At 35.9% G+C, this 16,003-nt stretch overlaps 1 protein-coding gene across 1 annotated transcript in view; it reads right to left on the reverse strand.

The window, feature by feature from the left end:
* Positions 1-14,769, reverse strand: part of LOC113523927 (mucin-5AC-like) — a 38,040-nt gene extending 23,271 nt beyond the window's left edge. The window contains exons 1-29 of the mRNA XM_053238295.1: positions 14,642-14,769; positions 14,171-14,215; positions 13,046-13,307; positions 12,789-12,903; positions 11,944-12,034; positions 11,543-11,649; positions 11,077-11,293; positions 10,777-10,905; positions 10,513-10,630; positions 9,803-9,941; positions 8,202-8,312; positions 7,894-7,963; positions 7,635-7,772; positions 7,256-7,420; positions 6,463-6,557; positions 6,251-6,377; positions 5,903-6,158; positions 5,738-5,790; positions 4,720-4,820; positions 4,324-4,475; positions 3,924-4,062; positions 3,093-3,203; positions 2,669-2,848; positions 2,333-2,572; positions 2,082-2,238; positions 1,855-1,983; positions 1,039-1,186; positions 911-954; positions 620-808 (exon numbers count right to left, since the gene is read on the reverse strand). Of these exons, the coding sequence (XP_053094270.1) occupies positions 620-808; positions 911-954; positions 1,039-1,186; positions 1,855-1,983; positions 2,082-2,238; positions 2,333-2,572; positions 2,669-2,848; positions 3,093-3,203; positions 3,924-4,062; positions 4,324-4,475; positions 4,720-4,820; positions 5,738-5,790; positions 5,903-6,158; positions 6,251-6,377; positions 6,463-6,557; positions 7,256-7,420; positions 7,635-7,772; positions 7,894-7,963; positions 8,202-8,312; positions 9,803-9,941; positions 10,513-10,630; positions 10,777-10,905; positions 11,077-11,293; positions 11,543-11,649; positions 11,944-12,034; positions 12,789-12,903; positions 13,046-13,307; positions 14,171-14,215; positions 14,642-14,720 (3,907 nt within the window). The 5' untranslated portion in view covers positions 14,721-14,769. The remainder of the gene's footprint in view (positions 1-619; positions 809-910; positions 955-1,038; positions 1,187-1,854; positions 1,984-2,081; positions 2,239-2,332; positions 2,573-2,668; positions 2,849-3,092; positions 3,204-3,923; positions 4,063-4,323; positions 4,476-4,719; positions 4,821-5,737; positions 5,791-5,902; positions 6,159-6,250; positions 6,378-6,462; positions 6,558-7,255; positions 7,421-7,634; positions 7,773-7,893; positions 7,964-8,201; positions 8,313-9,802; positions 9,942-10,512; positions 10,631-10,776; positions 10,906-11,076; positions 11,294-11,542; positions 11,650-11,943; positions 12,035-12,788; positions 12,904-13,045; positions 13,308-14,170; positions 14,216-14,641) is intronic.
* Between the last annotated feature and the right edge of the window lie 1,234 nt (positions 14,770-16,003).

Consider the following 16,003-nt stretch of genomic DNA (forward strand, 5'->3'; position numbering starts at 1 on the left):
AATCTATTGAACATTTTTGTGATGCTCTATGTAGAGGAACTGTCTGACTAACAAAATCAGTTTAACCATTTGAAAGCCTACTTTAAATGTTTTTCAACCTAACATTTTCTATTCTTAACTGTTTTAATTTATTTTAAATCAATTTTGAAATCTTTTAAAAAGTTTTAAATTCCTTGTTTTTATTGTTGTGATTTTTTTTATGATTATTTTACTTCTTTTATGTAAATCACTTTGAATTACCATTGTGTATGAAATGTGCTGTATAAATAAACTTGCCTTGCTTAATATATAAAGAAAATTATGAATTCACTGTCTCATCAGTCATGTGTAAAATAGACATGAATGATTGAAAAGTGAAAATTACCCACTTTCTGTGAATTAAAAATAAATCCCTTTCCAATCACTGTTAACAGTATGTAGTTACTGTCTTTCAGATGAGTCACTGAGTACTCTGATTCAGAATTTCACCTCTGACCAGGTTGAAAATGTCTTGTAAATTAAATTTGGTAATTAACTGTAATTCATAAGGTAATTAGTTAGAATGTAAGTAGCACTGAACTACAAAATTTTGTATATTGAATAGAGAATTAGGTATTCGACAGGTTGAACCAGCATTAACCTGTTGTTGAGGAGAAGTCGAAGACAGTTGTTGTTGTTGGTGGTAGTGTTGTATAGCAATGATATGATGTCCTTTCAATTTTTCCATTCTTTCCACACTTAGCTGTGATGCAGTTGCCATATCCATCAGTAGTATTGTAGATAGTGTCACCATAATGATATATTATTCCATTATATAGGCAGGTACAAGCTGCGGAGACACAAGTAAAAAAGTTATTCATTTTACTCAACCTTTAGTTTCAAATGCTAATAAATATTTGGCGTATGCTAAATTGTAAGCGTTAATTCTTACCGTTATCATCTGTTTTACAGTTGATTTCTGATGAACCACAATAGCTTTAAAAAACAAACACATTATTTTTTAATTAAAGTGAATTAATGAAAAAAAAATTGCTTTTGCGTTTATGAAGTAAAACCTACCATTTCTGACAGTTCTCTGTGCTTGGAACCTCATCTCCATTGTTGTAATGTTTTGCTTTGTAGTAGCAGCCGCAGCTTTCCTTCTTCACACATTTCATTGTGTCCTCATCAAAGTATGGCTGATCAGCAGGACATTTTGGGTAACAGCCTAAAGAAGGATTTGTTAGACTCAAGTCAACAATATATATATATATATATATATATATATATATATATATATATATATATATATGTATATATACACACACACACACACTACTGTGCAAAAGTCTTAGGCACATGGAATGCTGTAGAGCAAAGATGCCTTCAAAAATAATGATGAATTAATAACCGAAGGTTTCTACATTAAAAAAAACCACTATAAAGAGCAGTAAACAGTAATAAATGAAACAAAGTCAGTATTTAATGTGACGATCCTTCGCTTTAAATAAATAAAGCAGTATCTGAGGTGCAGTGTGTGCAGTTTTATAAGGAAATGAGCTGGAAGTGTTACTGAGCATCTTGCAGAAGCAGCCACAGTTCTTCTGGAGACTTTGACTGTCGACTCGCTTCTTATTTCTGCAGCGAAACCCAGCAGCCTTCATTCTGTTTTTATCTGAAAAGTGTCTCTTATGGAATCTGCTGCTTTCTTTACTGACATACAAACATTTTTCTGTAACGTTTCATTTTGTGCTGGAAAACTAATGTTTGGAATCTAAAATGTTTTTGTACTGAATCAATAATGTAGAAGTCAGAAAATAAACATCTATATCAAAGATTGCCTAAGACTTTTGCACAGTACTGTATATAGATCTTTCTTTCTTTATTTATTTATACCTTCCAGTGGTGGTATTTGACTGGAACATGTTCCTTCAGGGTTCCTGCAAGTCTTCATACAGGGTGCTCCACAAGGTTTGTAGTGCCACTCACACTCATCAGGAGGGTTGTAGTAATCACAGAACAGTGCTGCATGAGCATAAATTCACATCCAAGAGTTCAGCAATTCAATTCTCTAATCATCAATTCCTTGATTAAATTCGACATTGAAATCTAGAGCAACTCACGGCAGATTTTTGGTGTCCTCCAAGCAACACACACTCCACCCTCGTTACAGGCTTCAGCGTAAGCAGCTACAGCGGTACAGAAACATTCACAATCTCCTCCACTATCACAAGCACATGCGTCCCTTACGCATGCAGAATAATACGGTGCAGGGTCAACCTTCGCAGGAAAAAGACATACAGGTAACATTAGCAGTACTCTCCGAAAATGATTGGACTAACAGCTGCAGTCCAATCTAAGCAAGAAAACTTACATGTGTGTGACAGGTCACAAAGATTTCGTTCATGATGATGCTGCACTGTTTCTGAGCCCAGGCTTGCCGATAGGGGTTAAAGGTACATGGATTTTTGATCTGACTAGCATCAGGGCAGCTGGAGGACTCCTTCCAGCTGTTTCCAAAATCCAGTGCGTTGTTTACCACACCTTGGTTTCTCAAGGTAAAGTCATTGTTTGTGTTGCCATCATAATTTCCGCAGAGACCACAGACCTCACCCTGTCATAAGAGATCCACATTAGATGTGTTGATAGCTTCATTCTGTTTAATGATTAATTATTATTTAGTCACTAATCTGTGTGCATGTTTACTTACCTTGAAATTAGGACTAAGCTTGATGAATATACTTGTCTTCTGGTCCCACATCAGAATTAGCCCATTATTAGCTTCAATGACCATGTAAATGCCCATAATGCTGATCTGGTAGGGAATTTCATCTCCTGCATCTCTTTGAATAACTTCATAGCCTCCGTCTGTTAGTAAGAGCTCATTACTCTGGAAAAGGAAATGAGTTTGCATTATAACTAGCTGTGTGCTCTTGATTTGACAGGTCTATATCGAGTAGAATTGAGTTTTGTAGAAGTAATCCAAGGTGTGATGGTTAATTTGAAAAAATTAAGCTCTTGGTGAAGTTGTTGGTTGTATTGTAAGATTGCCACTATTCTCCTGACACATCACTATCAGACATTTAAAAATGACAAGTAATACAATTTCAAAGAGAAATAAGTGAAACCCTCACCCCCAGAAAGACTTTGATGGCTTTGGAGCAGGTGGTGCCAGTTGTTCCACAGGGAATGTTTTCCGTGATGACTCTGAAAGTGCCACTGGTATTGCTGTGGCCACAGTGATCCTGAAACAATCACAAAAATCATTTATTCAAAACATTAATTCATATTTTACCAAACATTATTATGGCCTGTAATAAATCAGCAGGAAAATGTAGTCAGACATTGAAATCTTGGTCTAACAATGGACACGCCCTCTACGAAGTCACTGTTCTAACTTGTGATATTATATAACAGGCAACAAATAAACTGTGGACTTTTCGTTCATTAAATGCTAGGCCTAAATAAGCTGATTATACATTTTACAGCTTTCAATTATATTACTCTTTACAGTTATTTAAGTTAAAATGGGTAGTTTATTTAATCAACTTGTGTGTTATTACTTAATATAATATTAGATTGTGTCTTTTTATTTACGATCTACAATTACAATGCTCCACATAATGAGATGTTTATGTAACATTTATGGAAGGAGTCTCCAGGATCAGCACTTTTGTAACAGAAGAGAGAGGGCTTCTTTGTAACATGACAAGCTGCATTTTTTTTCATATTAACTTAAAGAGAGAGAATACAGAGAATGAGTGTGGAATAATAACATAATAAGTGGAATAACACACTTTGGACCATGCAGTTATACAGAAATAATCCACTTTGTGTGGTGATGACCCTCCGCTAGGCATCAGGTCATATCATGTGTCATGTAGTATTTCTGTGTAACAGCAGGGACTCTTGTTCTATTATTCCTTAGTTGAATTCTCACGATCGTATCAGGGAGATGTACTTACTCTGATGAGAGTGTATTCACAGTCTCCATCGAAAGTGTATCTTTTTCCATCGAATGTGATATAATGTCCATCGCCATACACTGTACAGGTCCCATGGCACAAATCTGTGCTGCATTGCCATTTCCTGTCCTTGCATGTGCTGTGTTTAAAGATGACAAGAAATACTGGTCCATTTTTGTATTTATTTTAAGGGACGTCACCAAAAACACTAAAGAATACTAAAGACTACTAGCAAGTCTATGGCTACGCTCACACTGCAGGCAAAAGAGACACAAAGTGACACAGATCTCTTTTTTCGTGACTGCGAACAGACATTTCCTGTTCTGATTTCACATGCAGTACAGGCAATATATCTCATCTTACCACTATTTATTTATTTATTTATTTATTTATTAATTACCAGGTATTGCAGTCGACTTTGATGGATTCTCCAGGCTGGTAAGTTTTACTGTTATGAACGCAAGGACATAGAGCATCTTCAATGCAGCCACCTTTTCCATCAGACACAAGTCCCGCAGGACACACACAGCCTGAGACACACTCCGTGCTGATCTGTTATGGAAAATATTTCTCTTAATAATAATAATAGTAATAATAATAATAATAACAATAATAATAATTGTGACTTGTGGGAATTTTTCATTGTATGTAGCTTGATATAATTTCAGGAGAAATAAAGACACGGTTTTATGTAAACAAGTGTTTATAATGTATGGTGAGGTTTAATATTATATTATATTATATTATATTATATTATATTATATTATATTATATTATATTAGATTCATAAACTCACACAGGCCATGTCTAGGGTGTTACAGCTCTTTTGGCACTCAGAGCCTGTAGATCCTGGAGTAGCATCGGAGCAGTTGAAGAACACCATTGGTGAGGAACAAGCTGAAAGGAAGTTTGAAATATTACTAAACTACGACCACAATACTGGTAAATGAACTGAGTTAAAATAACTAGCCAATAACATGACTAGTAATACTAGCTGATTAACAAAGAACAAGTGCATGAATTATATCATGCGCAAAGCAGAGAGAGAAAACAATATGTAACTAAGATGTTTCTTGCATGTCTGAGAAAAGTCCAGAAGACTGTAACTGAAACTAAAAACTGCCACATGTGCATAATTGCACTGCATGTATAACGATATATCATGACAGATGTTCAGAATACAATACGAGTGAAGTGCATGATGTGTGACTGTACATTTTTAGTTAATCTCTATTATTATATAAAATTATTTAAAAATTGTTAAAAATTTGACTGGCAGTGTATGTGTGAATGAAAACCTTTTCATATCTTATTTAAAAGCTGTGCAAATGTGTAATGAATATCAAATATGAAATTAAAAAAAACATTAATTCGTCACTGGCTTCTGCAAATTTAATACATGCCTTTTGGTTGTATTAATTTGTGCACACATTATTTGCTCCCAGTGTGAATTTTAGGCTTCAGTATTGTGCACTTTTAGGTAGATGTGCCCCAAACTGCATTTAATGCTTGACAGAATCTTTCATACACCCTCTTAGTAAATCAGTTACCTTTTTTTTTTAATTAAATCAGGACGTGAGATGTAATCGATTTTTGTTTTTTTTTCATGAAAGCCATAATGAATCTCTTACAGTGTTATATACTGTATTTTACGGATATATCAGTATTTGTTCTAAAACAAGATAGAATAATCTAGCTGAAGTGTTTATTTGAAGTATAAAAGGTTGGAAATTTAGATGTATAACTATATGAAAATCTAAATTTATTTTTTTTTTAATTAATGCCTGATGTTATAAAATAATAACAGCACTTACATGGCTCATCGGTGGTAGATCCGATGCAGCTGAGTTTGCCATTCTTACAGGTGCTGAAACAGATGTTTATTACATGTTTATCATTTAAAATCTACTTTATATTGACACTCAGACACGAGAAACATAAAGGCATGCTTTTATTGCGTCTCTGTGAATAAGGCGTACCACATGGTGCCGTCCTTGCTGATGACTTCTGCAGGAGGAATCACAGCCCCTTTGTAGTAGCAGGAACATTTATCCAGCGGAACACATTTCCCGTTATCATTGAGATACGTTCCTTCAGCACAAACGCACCCATCCACCGGGTCAAAGGTCACAGCGCAGGTGAAATCTGGGTCACTGTGACAGCGGCATGACTGCATGCTACTGCGGATGCCGTAGGTATAAACCATGGTGCTCGGGCAGTTGGTGGCATATTTCGCTGTGAACAAACCATAACAGCATATTTATATGATTGTGACACGTTGTTATATTAAACTGGAAAATATTGAAAAATTGGTCATTTCTACTCACTGCACACTTCGCTCCTCCAGCCGGTGAGAAGAATTCCCTTTGCGGCACAGGTGTGTACGTAAGACGAGAGAGCCGCACACATGCAGTTCTCGCTGTTCTCACAGTTGCAGGTGTCATACATGCAGTTCTTTAGAGACATATTTTAAATATGTAAATATTAAAAAATGTGCTTAAATTGGAACTGTTGCGCTTAATTAACCACTGTACTGTACCTTTTGGTAGATATCTGGGCTGATCTCGGAGTGACACGGAGCAAAGACACCATTAGGGTCTGACAGCAGGGAGCACCATTTCTGAGCATATTTTTCTGGAATAACAAGAAGAAATAAAGTGAGAACTAATATGTATTATGCATCAAAAGCTAGGACAAAGGATCCTTGTTTTGATGATTAATTATGGAGGATAAAATGCGTTTAATCTGGCTTTTAGCTAGCAGTCACAAAAAGCAGTCACAAACTGCACAAAGATTTGTGATGTACTGTATATTAATGTGTTCATTTCAAGTTCTGTTTCAGTAAATTTGGTTCGATATTAGTTAAGAAATAGAGTGAAAATGCACAGAAATACTCGCAGAAATACTTGTGATGAGTTGTTGGAAAGTGGAAATGAAAATGGAAGAAGTAAAAGAGAGTTTGTTCATGGCAATGTAATTGAGTACACTTATAATACTTAGGTAAAGTATTACTTTCCACTGTTAGTATATTTGCATTCTGTTGGGTTGAACATACTTTAACAAATCTTGTTTAATCTCATGAAGGGAGTGTTTGTTCAGGTGTGTTTGATCACACAATATTAAAGTGTGCAAAAAAAAAAAAAACCCACACACGCTATCTCCAATATACACCAGCACTAAAAACTCTTCTAACTGCATATGAGAAAGAAGAAAAGATCATTCTCCAGTTGGTGTATAAAGTTCTGAATAATTAAGGGTTATAGTTAGGGTATCTCATTTCCTTTTTTTAAAAAAAAAATTATAAGTCAGATCGATTGAAAATAAAGAAATACCGTTTTCCACACTGAGACTGCAGGGGTTCTCGAAGGTGTTCTTTACTTCAGGACAGTTAGCTCTTGTCCTCCAGCTGTTTGCAAAACCAACACCGGTTCCTTCACGTGATCCACTCATGGTGGTGAAATCATCGATTTGGATGTCATTAAAGTTTCCACATAGACCTAACCATGTGAGATCAGAGAATCGGTTTTATATACTGTACATTTCCACATGTAAATTAACCTTGATGCGTTTAATTATCTATAAAAAAATATGAATCAGTTTAAGGTATTCATCATCTGCCCAATATTTATAATTAACTACTACCAAAAAACATTCATATAATTCATAGAACATTCACTGTCTGCGCAATAAGCGTTTATTAAATAAACACACCGAGTAATTGTTGCTTGTGGGTCACATCCACAGTTATGTAAACCTGCATGATGGGTACAAGCTGGATCTCCATCTGAAGCCCAAAAGATGTCTGGACGATGATGTAAAACGAGGTGGGGCGGAAAATATTCACACCAGCTGCAATTGAATAAAGAATAAACGGGATTGTCGATTGAACATAGCATTACCGTGGCATAACATGCGTTAGCTGTAGATTGGAGGTGTCCATCTTTTTTACAGTTCTTACATATTTACTCACCTGTAGAGAGAGGAAGCTGAGAATAGATTCGGTTGAGAAAGACCTTTCCGTCAGGCTGGATGTTAAACACCTGAAGGGAAACGTGCACATTATGCATTAGCATGTTTGTGCATCTTTTTTATGTCTATTAGAAGTCACAAGTACTTTGGTGCCTACATCTATGTCTCAGAATGTACCATACTCTTACATACTCTTACATTATACACTGTGTTGTTGAATTATTCAGGAACTAACAGCATACTAATGTGAACATGCTACTCAGAGTAGAAGTGGAATAAAGCTAATTAAAATGTGCAAATGTTACTCACGGTCCTTCCGGCAGACAGAGCCAGGGTCACGGCCTTCAGGCATGTTTCAGTGGTTGTCAAACCACAACGCACCAAGTCTCCTACAACCACAAACTCAGAGCCGTTGGTTTGCTGAGGAAAAAAAAACCCCAATAATGTAATGATGTAATGTTGTAATGATGTAACTGATTTCTTTATTTTAATTTTAAATTGGAATTGAGCTTCATTTTGGTTCATTTTTAATTTAATAAGGCCTTCACAACAGCAACAACAGCAATAATAATAATAATAATAGTAATAATAATAATAATAATAATAATAATAATAATAATAATGGCTATAGGGCTCAATTTCACAATTTCTCGGAGAAAGTGTCGATTTTGCAAGAATGTCATGACAGTATAAAGCTCAAGCAATAAAGACAAATTCAGACAAATTTTAATTGGGGATTAGTGGAAGTCCAGGTCAACACAAATTAGGGGACGTTATGAGAGGTGTAGGACTCCAGCAAAGTGCATCAAAGTGTTTTTGGTACATCAACAGCACTAGACACCATCAGGATTGTCAAGGAAAAGAAAAGATGTGACATAGATATGAATGCATCTATGTTGATATGATACTTTCAAAACACAAGATATGACAGTGAACATGTCTTTAAGAAAGCAAAAAGTAGTGTTTAATGTTTCAGCAAGATAAAAAATGTGAAAAGTGTACAAAATATGGCCTTGTAAATGATGATTAGAACTGAGGAGGAGTTCACAAGAGTTTAAAGAAAGACCCTGTGGTGTAAATGGTCTTTTAAGGATACTGTACAAGACATAAAGGAAATGAATAAAGCAAATTTCAAATAAAAAAACGGCAATGACAAGAGAAATAACATCTGGATGACAAAGATGGTGTAGGATGACTAAGAGCTGAAACCAAAACAGAAGGCAAAGTAAGCTTCCAAACAATTTACCACAAATGGTAATGAAGACTTGTATCTGTCGCATGAGTGTTATAAAAGGAAATAGGAAACTGTACAGGAAATAGTCAATAAAAAAGGAAAGCGTCCATTAAGAACATGAATTTACGTGTTCTTGAACTAAAGACATTTTGGATATGTTCTTGGAGAATTTGAAAAAAGTCATAACAGTCTCTAAAATGTTGTGCAAGTTAAAAGAAGGTAAGGATGAACGCGCAAGAAAATCAGTGGTCGAAGAAATTGAAGAAAATCCTCGATATAAAAGACAATATGGACAAGAAATATAAGGACCACTTAGGAAAAAAAAAAAAAGGGCTCCTGGGTGGTGCAGTTATTTAAGGTTTTACCCTGTCATGTTGTAGAGGATTGTTCATGGTGGGGAGAATAATTGGCTCTGAATTTATCACCATCCCAAACTGGTGTGCAAGTGGGGAGACCTGGATAATGCAATGACTAAACTGGAATAAAATCGAGTTAAAGGAAAAATGGTACATATTTTGTAATGAAGAAAGAAGCATGGGATTTATTAATTTCATGGTTTTGACATGAACTTCATTTTTAGTCATCTCCGAAGCAGTCCTGTTTCTAGGATCAAATGAAACGCAATGAATTCTGAATAAATAAACTCAAATAAGAAATATCACGCTGGCGCACTGACCTCAGACAGAATGTATGTACAGTCACCGTGGAAGTTGTATGTTTTTCCATCAAACGTGGTGATGTGAGATCCACCCTCTACAGAGCATGTCCCAGGGCAATCTTTCTCTATGCAGCTCCACTGGTTCGAGGTACATGTGCTAAACACAGGGAAAATAGGAGGTATAATGATCAAAATACATGAAACACAAACAAAGCATGGAAACACTCATGCTGTGGTCCATTACTCAAGGTCATATCTACAGATTCTATAGCTATGCAACTGTAACATTTATTTTCAAATCCTCTAATCCAGTTTTATCAGTGTAATGATCCTGCTGGAAACTGAGCCTCTTACGCCTGTTATTACTCTTTTACTTTGAGCTCAAAATGACCTGATTGCTGCTCATGCCGCATCCCAGGGCAGCGTAACACTCTCAAAAGAAAGTGCTATCTGCCCTCTTCCGCATACATGAGCGCAAAGATGCTCACGATTGGCTAGTATCACCAATCGACAGAGACTATGCCATCCCTCCAAGCCACATAGAACATGACCAATTTTGCTCCCTTGGAATCATCTGGATTTTATCATGATATCCTGATGATAGGGCAAACACTTGCACCATTCGAGAGAAGAAATAGGATTCGTGTTTTAATTTTTTTTTTGCTAAATATTTCTAGGACACAGAATTTCAGAAGATTCCACAATCAAAGGCATTGAGTCTTCCTCACCATTCTTTACAGTTGCTCGTGAAGTTCTGACCAGTGTGATAGATTTTGCCATTGTGAATGCAGGAGCACTGATCCTGTGCAATGCATCCTCGACCGGTCAGATCATCCAGGACCATACCTGCAACCCATTTGTTCATCAGGTTATTTGGAAAATTTTGATTCTAGTGATCTAGAAATTACAAGACTACAAGAAAGCCGGTGTCTTGACATAATCCACAGATTAATCCTTTACATATGATGACACAGTTAACACAGTTTTGATACCTGAAGGGCAGAAACAGCCATCGATGCAGTGTTCCTCACACACATGTGCTCGGTCAGGATTGGAGCAGGTATTAATGCAAGGGCTCCCACACTCTTGATGTACCATGTTTGGATAAGGGCATGTTTTGGCTGTAAAACAAAACCAAACAGATATATAGTATATGCATAAAAATAACCTGATAAATCATTATCATTAATACAGTATATTTAATAGAGTGTCCCAGTGGTTCCACTAAATTCTATAGCAGTACATCATTTGGGATTATTCTGCATGTAGTGTAATTGTTTAATTCGACGTACGGCAGAACTGCTCTGTCCTCCACTGGTCCGGCTTTCCTCCAGCGTGCACACACTGGCGTGAATACTCAGAGATGGTGCTGCACAGGCAGAAGTTGCTGGAGTTGCCTTTGCACTGGCACATGTCCATCTCACAGGCTTTGATAAAGTAGTCGAGAGAGACGAGGCTGTTACAGTCACTGAACGCTGGACCTGAGAACAACTGCTCACACGCTGACGTCTGTGGAGGAAACAATAATAATAATATTTAGAAGAAGAAGAAGAAGAAGGAAGATACATTTTAAAGTTTAGCTCAGAAAATCACAGCGAACATTAAACAAATGGATAAGCGGAAAAAAGCAAATGTAGAAAAAGGATCAAATTAAAATGACTGTATATTATAAAAATGCTTAATGAACATTTAATTGGATTTGAGCATTATTATTATTATTATTATTATTATTATTATTATTATTATTACAGGTCTTACCAGCTGCATGCAGGTGTCATCTGATGGAGGAGCTGATTCACTGCAGCTCTCAGTCGGATCATCCATCTTCGCAAACTGGCTGTAGTCTGATGAAGAAATCTCAACCCCTTTTATTTATTGAGGAAAAAACACAACACAGTTATTTGGCTTTACTTTATGTAAACCATAAAACAAGCATTAATTAATTAGTAATTATGATCTATGCCTCATCATGTTTTATTTCTTGCCTTATATGTTAAACAAGCATAATTTAATGTTGTATCCTGTTCGTTTTCATTTTCGTTTTGTCGTTTTGAGCAAATGCCAAGACAAATTTCTTGTAATCATTGCTGATAATTAACATTAAAGTTCCTGTAGAAAGCATTCATAATAGTGACTCATAATAAAAGCATAAAACCAACCATTTTTGATGAACTCGTTGTAGAGCTGGACTCCATTAAAGTCACCACAAAGCCCACAAGTCTGATTTTTGTACTTGTTGTCCAATTCCACCTGTAGACAAAAGTGAACCAAGCAGAAATTAAGAGTCATGATTTATGGCAAAAGATCAAGAATGAAGTATCATGTGGTAGTGCAGCCTATAATGGCCCTTATTCATGGAAGTTACATAGAAATAAGGACAGATTTGATTAACCACGTATAAACAAATATGAATCTGATTCATGAAACAATTGTATGATGTCCAAACATCCAAGTAGTGATTTGTGCACAAAAAATGAATCAGTTTCAGCTGCATGGATTCAAGCTGCTGCCCACTTGTTCATTATTTACACATCATATGCATACAACACACCCTCATTTACCTTCATACACATCTAACTAACATGAAACATGCCCTACATTATCAAGGTGCTGTGGCAGTGAGCCGATAAAACAAAAGCATTCAGCAGACTACAGTTACAGTTATATATGTGTGTGTGTATATATATATATATATATTTATATGCACGTCTGATTCACACTTGACACTGAACCTATAATCTAATATGAGTTTCCTGTGTGTGCTATGATTATTAACACCATCTGCTATTTTAATTGTTATTGCTTATACTCCTCTACTTACTATACTATACTATACTATACTATACTATACTATACTATATATTATGTATGAATATAGGCATATGAGTTATAAGTTTAAAGGCTTCTCTTCTCTGTTACCTGTACATTTCCCTAACTTAAGCTAAAAAAAAACTTAGTAAGACCTTGTAAATTTCGAGTAACTGTTTATTTAATTTACACTCACCATGAAAGCATCACGTCCATTCCACATGGCCACGAGTCCCAGCTTGGCGACGACTTTGATGTAAGCGGAGTTTATCTCAATAAGGACACCAGAATGGCTGTAAGGCAGAGTGACCCTGTGGGGAAAAAAATATTTCAAATATTTAGCAATATTTTATCCCGGGCCATCTCCATAGATTTTATAATTTACAATTGTCAAATTATAGAATTCCTTTCAAAACACCCAGTCTCTTTCTTTCAGGGTTAAAGGTCACTCACGTGTGTCCATCTACACTGACGGAGCTTTTGAAAAGTTCCACCACTGTGCCTTCGAGCTTCATGGTGATTTTGCTGATCAGGGGCTCTTCAACGATGACTTGCCGCCTCAGCTGAATATTGAAATCCTCATAGCTGCTTGAACACTGTGACGTCAGGACATAGTTACACGTAGACACGAGTTGGAAAAAGTCTCCATCGAAGGTTTTGAAGTTGAAATTGCCCCAGGTGCTGCAGACTCGTTCGTTATGAGCCGGACTCAGTCCTGTTGTTTAGAGGCACAAGAGACTTAATAAAAATGACCTATATAAAATATAACCGTCTACTTTGTCCGGTCAAATTCCTGTGTATTTTACATTTGACAAGTAAAGGAATTCTGATCCTGATGTACTTTAATACTTAAGAAAGAATACCAATCCAATCAGGCAATCTGTAAATGTAATACACCCAATACTGCACTCTAAATTATTATTGATTAGGTAGATGTTACCTTAGAAATGAATGCTTTTAGTATCCAAATTACATAAGCACAACCTAAATGTGATTAAATCTATTGCTCATTTAGATTTGTTAGGTTAAAGCTTAGTACTTTGGTCATTAATTTAACGTCTTATCTTGAATGATCAAGTTCTTTTATGTCACATAAACATAATGAAACAATCAAATCAATTTTTATGTGAGATCAGAGTTACCTGATCAAATTTTATGAAAAATGTATGCATAATTAAAATATATATATATATATGTTGCTCCAAAGGATTATAAATACTTCTCTTGATTCACTGAGAAAAAATAACATCTTAGTGTATAAGTGTAATCTTATAATAGGAAATACTAGATAGGTTTTCTGACCCATGGTTGGGGAAAACGTTGGCTAGAAGACCATGATATTATCTGTATTCTGTATTCATATCAAAACTCTTCCTGAGTTGGATCAGAACCTTTATTTTCAATTAATTTTAAAAGGAAAACTACATTCACGTTCTCAAGTAAAAGATCTATACTACAGGTGCCAAACACGTACCCTTAAGGGTATACCTGTTTCAACAATGCACATGCACTGGATCTAAATGTGTAACATTTACTTAGATCCCATCATCTACCAGTGGATGTAGATGTGCGACTCACCAGAGATGGTCTTGGTCAGTGGTGTAACGTTGACTGGTCCATCTGCTGTTGTTGAGAAGAGAGAGTCAGTGTGATGGTCATGCATTCAGGTATATACTTTTAACAATCCTTAATTGAAACTATTTATGAATTATATTCTGCTGCAGAGTTTTTTGCTATAGAAACAGCAGAACTAGCTCACCATAGCCACATTGCGTCACACTGAGGGGATGCCGCATTAGGTTTTATAACAACAATTAATGTAAAATTTATGTTAAAAATCCCAAATAAAGTAGAATATCTTCATCTCAGTGATAACTAATATTGACGGAAATGATCCATTAAACCCCCTTCCAATGCTCAAGGATTTCCAAGTGTGTGTGTGTGTGTGTGTGTGTGTGCACTAAGAGATGGAGCAAATAGCAACTAGTTCAGTACTGGGTTATTTTGCAGAACGTATAGAATCAAAATAAAATGAAAATCTTATCGTACCTGATTGAGTGGAGCTTATTCCAATAACGAGTATGATCCAGCTGAGAGTCCATGATGGATTGTCTTTGTACTTCCCCATGGCTGATCTGTGGATACCCTGAAGGCCCACAGACGTTTGTGAGAGAAGCTTTTACCTTACCATTAGCTTTTATACCACCTGCTATGGTGTGATGGCCAAGGAGGGGCCAAGGCCTGGCCCTTTATCAACACTATACTGGCCAGCCAGCGCCTTACTTAATCACAATTTCAGTGGCATGCATCCTAATGATTTATGGTTACATTTTACTCCAGTATAATTTTTTATCTAAAAATAAAAAATAACCATGTTTTAATTGATATAACACCTTTCCAAAGCATGCGTGCTTATTTTTAAACAATGGCAAAAAATGTTTTTGATAAAATTCTCTGACATCATCATTTTGCATTTCTTTTATTCCTCTAGTGAATAGACTGAATATTTAAATATTCACATTCACATATTCGCAGGTTTCCATGACAATTTGGCTGTATTTGACTAATTTACCTTGACTCATACGCCACACATTCATGCCACCACAGGCGTGGACCAGTGTACCAAAGATTAAATATCAATCATGCTCCTTCACCTCCCAATCACACTATAGTCTTTCTTATCTGTCTTATCTATAACAAGCAAAATTACACAAATGGAAAGTGAACAAAATGCGACATTGCTCTGTCACATACGAAGTATGTTTCTTATCAGCATGCTGTCACCGGTGTAATATACAAGCTTTCAATTTGACGACTCCACCAACAAATGGCAACAACACAAGAGTTCTGTCAGTGCCACGAGCAGCATCACGTATAGTTAAACTGTTAATATGCGTCCTACTTTGGTGTGATTATGTTGCATTTTTTTAAGTCACACTCAATAGATGTCTTTTATTTATTCATTTATATACTTATTTGTAAAGCCAAATTGATTTACAGAATGATTAAAATAGATTGCATTGAGATCACAATCTTTTCAATAAGCTATTGAACCACCACTGCTCACATTACATTACACAACTAATGAGATTAATGAGGTGACAAAGGGAAAGCCAATATAAAGTGTTTTAGTTGACGTTGGGTCACTAAAAACCACCAGAAAAGCTTCAATGCACCTTTGTAGAAATTCTACAAATGTCTGGAACTGAGTCAGACTCTCCCCTCTAAGTGGGCAGGACAGCAAAATGTCTTTTTCCAGAAGAGTTCAGCATATTCAAGCTATTTCTAAACCAGTGTGCAGTCCAAGAAATTAGAACATGATAGTTTAGAGTTTTCTTCAAGAAAAATGCATGGCGCATTGTGTATAAATGAGCTCCTCCTGGGGCTGGGTGTCGAATACCATGAAACCAA

Source organism: Pangasianodon hypophthalmus, chromosome 11 (genome assembly GCF_027358585.1).
Source record: "Pangasianodon hypophthalmus isolate fPanHyp1 chromosome 11, fPanHyp1.pri, whole genome shotgun sequence".
Taxonomy (NCBI): Eukaryota; Metazoa; Chordata; class Actinopteri; order Siluriformes; family Pangasiidae; genus Pangasianodon; species Pangasianodon hypophthalmus.